The sequence below is a fragment of the Orycteropus afer genome, unplaced genomic scaffold (genome assembly GCF_000298275.1).
Source record: "Orycteropus afer afer isolate SDZICR_OR568_19922 unplaced genomic scaffold, OryAfe1.0 scaffold00006, whole genome shotgun sequence".
Lineage (NCBI taxonomy): Eukaryota > Metazoa > Chordata > Mammalia > Tubulidentata > Orycteropodidae > Orycteropus > Orycteropus afer.
The window spans coordinates 19,179,486-19,188,727 of NW_006921593.1; the positions used below are offsets into that span (position 1 = coordinate 19,179,486).

General features: G+C 61.4%; 1 protein-coding gene across 1 annotated transcript in view; it reads right to left on the minus strand.

Annotated features, from left to right (window-relative positions):
- Window positions 1-5,937: 5,937 nt before the first annotated feature.
- CROCC2 (ciliary rootlet coiled-coil, rootletin family member 2) overlaps window positions 5,938-9,242 on the minus strand; it is a 56,516-nt gene continuing 53,211 nt past the window's right edge. Inside the window, exons 32-34 of the mRNA XM_042781279.1 lie at window positions 6,940-7,071; window positions 6,215-6,382; window positions 5,938-6,024 (exon numbers count right to left, since the gene is read on the minus strand). Coding sequence (XP_042637213.1) covers window positions 5,938-6,024; window positions 6,215-6,382; window positions 6,940-7,071 — 387 coding nt within the window. The remainder of the gene's footprint in view (window positions 6,025-6,214; window positions 6,383-6,939; window positions 7,072-9,242) is intronic.

Consider the following 9,242-nt stretch of genomic DNA (forward strand, 5'->3'; position numbering starts at 1 on the left):
GGCGGGACGGGGCTCGGTCCGGGACTTGGGCCCGAGGAGCTGTCTGGACAGATCCGTTTTCTTGAGGCCTGTCCGGCACTGGGTGCCGTCTTGGGTCCCTGCTCAGGTTTATCAGAGCGCGGTCAGTTGGAGGCCGCCCTGGCTCGCCAGCATCTCCTGCTGCCCCCACCCCAGCCCTGAGCCCTGAGCCCTCGGCTTGGGTAACAGAAACCGGCCCGGAACGGGGTTGTTTGTGGTGAGGCTGTCCTGGCTGGAGGCGTCTGGGCATTAACGTGTGTCCTCCCTCCTGGTCACAGAGATGTAGGTGGTGAGGAGAGACACCGGGCAGGTTTCCTGATGCCCAGGCACCTGGGGAGAGCAGCCCTCCTTGGGGAGGGGCTGCCAGGGGCTTTGCATGGGGAGGGGCTGCCCAGGGGCTTTGCATGGGGAGGGGCTGCTCAGGGGCTTTGCATGGGCGGCTGCCCAGGGGCTTTGCATGGGAGGGCTGCCTAGGGGCTGTGGGTAGATGGATGGCATCAGGGTTGCAACAGAGGGGTCCAGATTCAGATTCTGTGTGTCCCTGTCCTGTGGTCACCCCAGCCCTTCTCTCGGCCTCTTGAAACCCTCACCAGGGACATCACTCTGAGAGTGTGTCCTGGCTCAAGGGGGCTGCAGCGGTCCATCTCTCTGTCCCCAGGTGGAACATGGGGCCTGGACTCTCGGGGCCTCTCTGCACCCAGAATCCTGACTGCAGCCCAAGTCTGGACCCCCAAGGACAAGAGTGCACCCTTCAAAGACAAGAGTACACCCCTCAAAGACAAAAGTGCACCCCCACAGACAAGAGTGCATCCCCAAGGACAAGGGTGCACCCTTCAAAGACAAGCATGCAACCCCCAAAGACAAAAGTGCATCCCCAAAGACAAGTGTGCACCCCTCAAAGACAAGAGTGCACCCCTCAAGGAGTGTACCTCAAAAGACAAGAGTGACCCCCAAAGCAAGAGTGCATCCCTAAAGGCGAGTGTGCACCCCTCAAAGATCAGCGTGCACCCCCACAGACAATCAGTCTCACAGGCGGAGGAAGCCAGGCTGGCTGTGCTGAGCAGGAGCGGGAGTGGACTGATGTTCTGGGTTCAGTTGGGTTGGGGTCCGGGTTCGGGTTCGGGTTAGGGTTTAGGGTCCATCCGTGTTTTCCAGAAGCTCACTGAGCACCTGCTGCTGTGCAGTCAGAGCCAGCAACTCTCTTATTTCGAAGAAGCAACATGTGAGTGTGTGAAGTGTGTGTGTGGCATGTGAGTGTGTGCAGTGTGCATGTGTGTGCACACCATGTGTGTGCATGTGTGGCATGCATGTAAGTGTGTGGTATGCTTGTGTGTGCTTGTGTGTGAGTGGGTGTGCAGCATGTGTGTGGCATGTGTGCATCCATGTCAGTGTGTGGTATGTGTGGCATCTGTGTGAGTGCATGTCACACACATGTATGCAGCATATGTGCAGTGTGCATGTGGTGTGCATCATACAAGTGCATGTATGTGCAGTATCTCTGTGTACCATGAGTGTGACATGTGTGTGCCCACACGAGTGTGTGGCATGTGTGGCATGTGTGTGAATGAGTGTCATGCATGCATGCAGCATGCATGTGAGTGTGCATGTGCATGTGGCGTGTGTGTGGCATGCGAGTGTGCATGTATATGCATGTGCGTGTAGGATGTGTGTGTGTAGTGTGCATGTGTGTGTCGCACCCGTGAGTGTTATGCAGCATGCGTGTGTGTGAGCAGCAGGCAGCAGCAAGCTCACACAGAAGCAGTGCTGGGTGTTTTCATCCCCAGCAATTCACGATGCCTGGCTTGGTGTCGGGGCCAGGACCTGGACGAGGCTGGCCAGGCTCACAGGCACGGCATTTAAGGTCACTGCTCTGGAAGCCGACCCCGCACCAGCTGCACCCTGAGAGCCAGGATCTCCTTAAATCTCGCACTCTGGGCGCCTCGCTTGCCTCTTGGTACAAAGATCTTCTTTGCAGATGAGTAAACTGAGGCTGTGTGGGTGGCAGACCCTGCCCAGTGCCACAGCCCTGGGGTCCTGGCCTAGTGGCTTCAGACCCCCAGGACCACAGGACAGCCATGGTTCCAAAAGATGAAGGTTGAGAACGGTCACCACCTCCCATGTCCAGGAGGAGAGTGAGAGATGGGGACCGAGCTTCACGCTGGCTCTCAGCAGGGGCCTGATAGGGGCTACACGCACTCCATGCACTCACACATGCACGCTCACACACACCCGCTCTCCCCACTGACACATGCATACTCACACATACACACCCCCACCCACCCCCACACTCATGCACAATCATGTACTTACACACATTTTCACATGCTCACACTCATCCACTCTCTCCACTCACACATACACACTCATATACACACATTTATGGTCACGTGCTGACGCACATTCCCACACGCTCCCACTCACCCACATACGCATGCAGACTCACCTACTCTCCCTACACACTCTCACACACACTCATACACACACACATACACACTCTTACAGTCACGTGCTGATGCACACTCCCACACGCTCCCACTCACCCACATATGCATGCAGACTCACCTACTCTCCCTATACACTCTCACACACACACACTCACACGCACTCACACACGCACTCACACTCACACTCACTCACGCACTCACACTCACACACCCACTCCCACACTCACTCACACTCACACACGCACTCACACTCACAGACTCACACTCACTCACACACCCACTCACACTCACCCACTCACAACACACCCACTCACACTCACTCACACTCACTCACACACACACACTCACAACACACCCACTCCCACACTCACACACCCACTCCCACACACACACTCACACTCACGCACACACACACACTCACACTCGTGCAGGCTGCCCCTCTACAGCACTGCCCAGCTCTGCAGACCGCACCTGAGCACATGCCCAGGGGCCCCTGTCAAGGTCCTTGTCTGGACTGGTGTCGGGAGCCGCCTTGCAGCCTCAGAGCGCAGCCCTGCTCCGGAGCCAGCGCAGCACCGGGTGTACAGTGGTCTCACTAGAGGCAGAGTGAGGGGCTCCCTCTCAAGGCTTGGTGGGAGGGGTGGATGGGACCATGTCCTGACCTCACTGTGCGGACCGTCCTGGCTCCTGGTCTGGGGGGCCGGCAGCACCTCAAAGCCTCCAGGCACAGCCCTAGCAAAGCCACGACCTTGGGCCCACGCCTTGCCGACCCCCAGAGCCTTTGCTCTGTAGCTGGCTGTCAGCCAGGCCTGGGAGACTGGGGGTTAACACAGGCCCCAATGCGCTGGGCATTGCATTTCATTTAAAAAAAAAAAAAATCCACAGGCAAAAAAAGAGAAACAACATTTTTTTTTCAGGTGCTAAAAATATTATCAGGAAATACTTTTCAGCATGGGGCCGTTCAGGTTCCCTGCCGGACTCAAGGACGCCTTTGTTTTGGCCACAGAATGTCCAATTTATCAAAACCCAAATCGCTTTATCAAGGAGGCTCCCGCTGTGGGGCGGGAAACCCGAGCCTCCCACCAGGCCTGTGGCATTTTAATTTAGGGCCCGAGCGTGTGTGCAGTTTAGGTCTGGGGGCCCCCGGGAGCAACCTCAGGACGCCAAAGTGGGGCAGGCCCTCCACCTGTGCACCTGGCTGCAGGACTGGTCTGTTAGTCCCGGAAGGACGGCCAGGCTCACGTCCAGGGCTGCAAGGGGCAAGGGCAGGCTGGTGTACCCCAGCTTTGTCTCCCCGTCCCCTCCAGGGGTGGCTGGTGGGGCACAGACCCCTCCAGACCATGGTCCCACCACATAGGCCAGAAGCGCTTGCTCCAGGTATACCTCCACCCACTGGGGGATTGAGACCTGGGAGGGCAGATGAGGGCTGGCCAAGGTCATGGCTGGGGAGGAGGGGCGGGGGGGTTGGTGACCAGGCCCCTGCTCAGTGCCTACGCTGTGGGGCCGCTCACACCCTACCCTCGCCTCTTCTATTCCAGCTGCCGGCAAGTCAGACCGAGATGGAGACACCCCCAGGCAGCCAGGGGGCAATGGTGGAGACCTGGAGCCCGTATCTCCCACACTGTCACTGCCATGGAGGAGAGACTGGAACACCTTGAGCCCAAGGATACGGCAGTGGTACAGGCATCCTCATGTCCGAGCCCCTCAGCCACGGCGGCCGGGGTCATACAGGCCCATCTCCGAGCCCCTCAGCCACAGTGGCTGGGGTCACATATAGGACAATACTTTTTTGGGGGTGCAGGACAAAATGCTCATTTATTTCCATTACAATCTCTGCAGGTGCGCAGCTTGGTGATAAAGAAGCGAGACTCGTGTTTCCCATGCTGACTGCACTACCTTTTACAACAGAATCACGCCGTGGTGCCCACTCGAAGTGGCCAGGGTGTTGTGTCTGTGGGACTGTGGGGACATCATATGAACAGTGAAACGCCATCCACACACTTGGACCCAGGCCTCCCCTGGGGGGCACGTCAGTCCCAAAGGCCTGCGTGACACAGGAGCCAGCCCTGCAGGGCAGCACGAGGACGTGTGGGCGTGGGCATGTTCCAGGACACACTGGGCTTCTCCAGTGACAACCCCAGACCCTGGAGCTGAGTCATGGCCAGCTCTCCCCGCCCCCAGCCCTTGAGTCTCCGGTCCTTACTGGCGGCGCTGAGGGTCCTCCACAAACGGACTGCGGGTGGGGAGGGAAGGAGGCAGCACCTACTCAGTGCCCGCCCCAGTGCCCCGCCTTCACTGCACACCACTGCTCTGGACGTCCTCGGGCAGCGAAGGGGAGTCCACCTGCCACCTGCTCGAGGCTTGCCAGTTGCCCTAACTGGCCACCGTGGCTGGGTGAACTCAGGGCACAGATGCTGCCACTCACTCCTGGGGATTTGCTTCACCTCTGAGCCTGGACTAGACTTCAGAACCCTTCCCAACACTGCCCTCAAACAGGCAGGCGAAGGTGAGGTGGAATGAAACCAATCCATCTGTCTCTTGGTCTGCTGCTTCTGAACAGCTTAGGGGCCCTGGTAAGGCGATCCCTAAGGCCAGACAGGATGGCCTAAGTCCCACAGTGACCTTGGAATAGACAGACAGACACTGCTGCAGGTCTGGGACACAGAACACCCTTCAGGTTCAGCTTACAGAGACCGATGGAGTGGACTTGGTGGGCAATCGGCCCTTGCACCCCACGCAGTTATGGAGGGTGTGTGCTCATGGGCCAGGCCGCACTGTGCACAGACAGGAATCCACAGGGAGGCCATGCCCCAACCACCACCACACACACCCCTTCCAAAACAGAAGCGGCCATTTGGAGGGACAAGCCACTCAGTGACCCTGCAAAGCGGGGGAATGGCAAAAAGCTAATGGGAGGGGTGCGGGCAGGCGCTACTTGGCACCCGGGTCACGGAGCAGCAAGGCCCGCCCAGGAACGGCCCCCGTTCCTGGTGGGGGACTGTTCCCAGGGTCAAGCCTCCTGGTGGCATGAGTCACGGGGACCGGCTTTGAGTCACTTCCAGCCACCTGCCACGGTGACGGCCTCGGCTCCTGGAGCGGCAGAAGGTCCGGACGTGGGACCGTGGCGGCCGCTGCAGGACCTTCTGGTTTTGGCTGCGGGCTCTGGAAACGCTGTCCACGTGTTTCCCGGTGTTTACAGACTGCGGGCATGGAATGTGGCCGCCGGGGTCGCCTTGTAGGTCCGCGGCGGAAAGCGCGCGCCAGGCAAGGCCACCCGGGCGCGCGCGCTCCTGCGCCCCCGGAAGCCGGCAGGACGCGCGCGCTTTCGGTGCAGAGCCCTGCAGCCGCCAGAGCGAGCCCCAGGCCAGTGCCGGGCGCTGGGCGGCCCCTCCGAGCAGGGTTTCTTGCAGGGGATCAAGGCCCCAGAGGCCCGGGGGCCCCCACGCCTGTCAGGGTGCCCGGGATCGCAGCAGGCTCACTTCCGTGCTCGATAGGCCTGGTCCGGGCACGCCTGCTGCCGCCGCTGGTCTTCCTCCGCCAGCTGCTCCTTCGGGCTGGTCACCTGGGAGGGGGGGCACTCGGTGACAGGCCCCCGAGGAGGCAGACGCACAGAATGACGGACAGGCAGGGTCACTTCCAGCCAAGAGGATGTGCGTGTCCCCCCTGCAGGAAGAGCTCATGCGGAAGCTGTGTGGTCACCCTGCAGGACCCCTTCCTCTGCGGCCCCCACCTCCTGGGGCCCCCAGCCCCACCTGCTGCTCCAGCTCCCTTACCTGTTGCTGGTGGGACTGCTCTCGGGCCTCCAGGGCCTGTGTGGCCTGCAGCTGAGCCCCACGAAGCCGCTGCGTGTGGGCGGCTGTGTCCTGCTGGTGCTCGTGGAGCCGCTGGGCCCCGCCCTGCTGCAGCTCTGCCATCTGGGCCTAGGGCAAGAACCTGGTGACCCCGGCACCCGGCCCTCCTGCTGGAGCTGCCCAGGGTGCCTGCCCTTTGAGGCCACTCGTCCTGTGCTCAGCAGGGGCCGATGCCGCACAGGGACACGTGGGAGTACAGGCCTCAGACCCACAGCCTTTGTGGCGGCTCGTCCACGTCAGGTGTATCATCCGCCCAATGCTGCCCAGGGGTCACGGCCCAGCCCCAGTCGGCCCTCAGACGAGCTTGGGTGCATGCCTGCCCTCAGCTGTGATTTCAAGTGCTGTGCTCAGGGGTCTGGCTGCACTAGAGCCCAGCCCCCGGGCTGGCCATCACTGCTCTCACGGCCTCTGGGCCACCACCTGCCTAGTCTTGTCCACCCTCCTTGCTGGCTTCTCATCTGGCGACAGGGATGGAGCCAGTGGCTAGAGTCTATCCACTGTCGTGAGGAGCTTGGTGCCTCTTAGGACGCCCCGCCCCACACAGAGGGCAGCCCCAGGCCCTGGCTTCCAGCACCCCTCCCCAGCTGCCCCCCAGGCGGGGTGTGCAGAGCCCTGCAGCCACTGACCTGCAGCTGCTGGTTCTGCTCAAGGGCCCCATCCACCTCCTGGGGCAGGACGCTCAGCGACCGCTCCAGCTGTTGCTCCTTGGCCCCCAGCCGTGCAGTGGCCCCCTCCTGTCTCATAGTCTCTCGCTTTCTCTGCAGAGAGCGGGGGTGGGCCTTGGGCTGGGATGTAGCGGCTTCCTGGCAGGGGTGGGGGCCAGGCCATGGAGGCCTGGGTACTGGAGGGGGCGGTTTCCAGATCCTCCGTACCACCTGCTCGTCGGTGGCAGCACAGACAGTGGCCTCTGTCCTCAAAGGTTGTAAGTTGTCCAAGCAGAGGCCCTTCTTTGTCACCCCCTCACCCCCAAGCTGGGCCCAGGGCTGGAGGCTTGGCTGAAGCCAAACATCATGGAAGGGACCAAGGAGATGTATCTTTGAATGTGACACTTGGTGTCACCGGTTGTCCCTTCTTGGACAATCCAGTTCCTCTGGGAGCAGAACTTTCTGAGCCCAGCTTCGGGGGCTGGGCTCAACACATCTGCTTCACACCCCCAGTTGGGCCGGGGCAGGATCGGAACCCAGGTCCTGCTCTCTGCCCTGCCTGTTCTGCTACCTGGGGCCAGACCATGTCTCAGGGAACGTGCCGAGGAGGGGGGGCGGCCAAGCTGGGGTCCCAGGTCAGCCCCTCCATGGGTGTGACTGTGAATGGGCCTGCCCTCTGGGCCCTGGCCGCAGAGGGGGGCTGGCCTTGCAGGTGCCCTGAGACACATCGCCGTGGATCACAGGAAGGTCAAGCACACGGTCGGTGCTGAGTGTTACAAAAACAAGGACCTCTTCCTCTTCAGGGCCAGAAACAGAGCGTCCTCTGCCTTGGACGAGGAACGCCTGTCCCTTTAAATTCCAGCTGCTCACCGGACACACATGCTAAGAAGCCTTGAGGAAAGCTGAGCCAAGACAAACACGCGTCCCCTCCTGAGACCCGGGAAGGGCGAGGGCTCTGTGCCTCACGGCTGCTGGAACTCATTAGCTGCACCCCCCACCTCCAGGGACCCGTGATAGTCACCGGGGCCCCCGCTACTCTGTTGTCCCCGACAGTGCCATCACACCCCCACAGGAGTGCCCACTCAGGAAAAGGCCTGGGTCTCGGGGACTGCCCTCCCTGGCTCACTCCTCCTCAGTGGAAGGCCAGGGGGCCCTAGTGGGCCACAAGTTGGCCAGTGGCTTCCAGTGACTGTCCTGACCAGAGAGCCTCCCTGTTTCTACTCTGTCCCCAGTCGTGTCCTCAGAGAGCTGTGTCCCCCTTGACCCAGCTACTCCCGTCCTGACAAGCCACTGGACAGTGAGTGCCTGTGTCCAGGGCCCTCCCTGTGGTGGCATTTGTGCTTGCTCGGGGACACAAGGCTGGGGTACGTGCTCTCTGGCGGCTCCAATCACTCTCTGGGGGAAGATGCTCACTGCCACCCCCACTGCAGCCCAGACGGCTCCGCTTTGGTCTGTCTCGAACATGGGGACCCAGGACAGAGGTCTGCTGAGGTCACTGGCTGGAGGACCCACCAGACGGCCCAGCCTCAGCCTCCTGCCCCCTCTCTCATCCTCTCTGCACTTTGGGGGTCAGCGACCGTTTGATTTTGGGCTGGTGACCCTGTCTTACACGCTGACCTGTGTGGGGAGGTCTGCTGGGGTGACAGGCCTGGGTGACAGTTGTCACTTGGATGTCACTCAATGCCATACACTTTCCAGTCTCTGAGCTGTATGGCCTTGTCTGTCCTGACTCTGAGGTCAGGGTCACTTGTCCCTGACAACGTCCTAAGGGGGAGGACCAGGAAGGGCAGTCGTTGAGCACCTCAGACTGGCCTGGGACCCACACCACCTGGTGCCTGGTCCTGTTTCTGGAGTCTTGGGCCTTCCTGCCAGGCACCCGGGTGGTGAGGTGGGTGGCTCACACGGCAGGCTGGGGCTCTAAGCCACTGGTGGTAACGCCATGGTGCCCTATGCCTCAGTCAGAGAGGACAGGTCGCCCCACAGAAGGGGTGCACGCACAGGGGTGGCAGTTTGGTGCACAGAGCAGGCGGTTCCCCCCTCCCCATTCCAGGAACCCTCCCTAGGGACTCTTCTCCCGATGGATCCCGGCTCGCCCCTCCCCTTCCTGGGACGCTCCGCCCGATCCGTCCCCGCTGGGATCTCCCGTGGGCCGTACCCTCGCCGCGTCCCCTCCCCCCACAAGCCGTCCTCCCACGCCGGACCCGCCTTCCTTGACCTCGCCTGGCTGGGACTCCCCTCCGACCCTCCGACCCTCGCTGGGACCCCGCGCGGGCCCGCGGACCGTA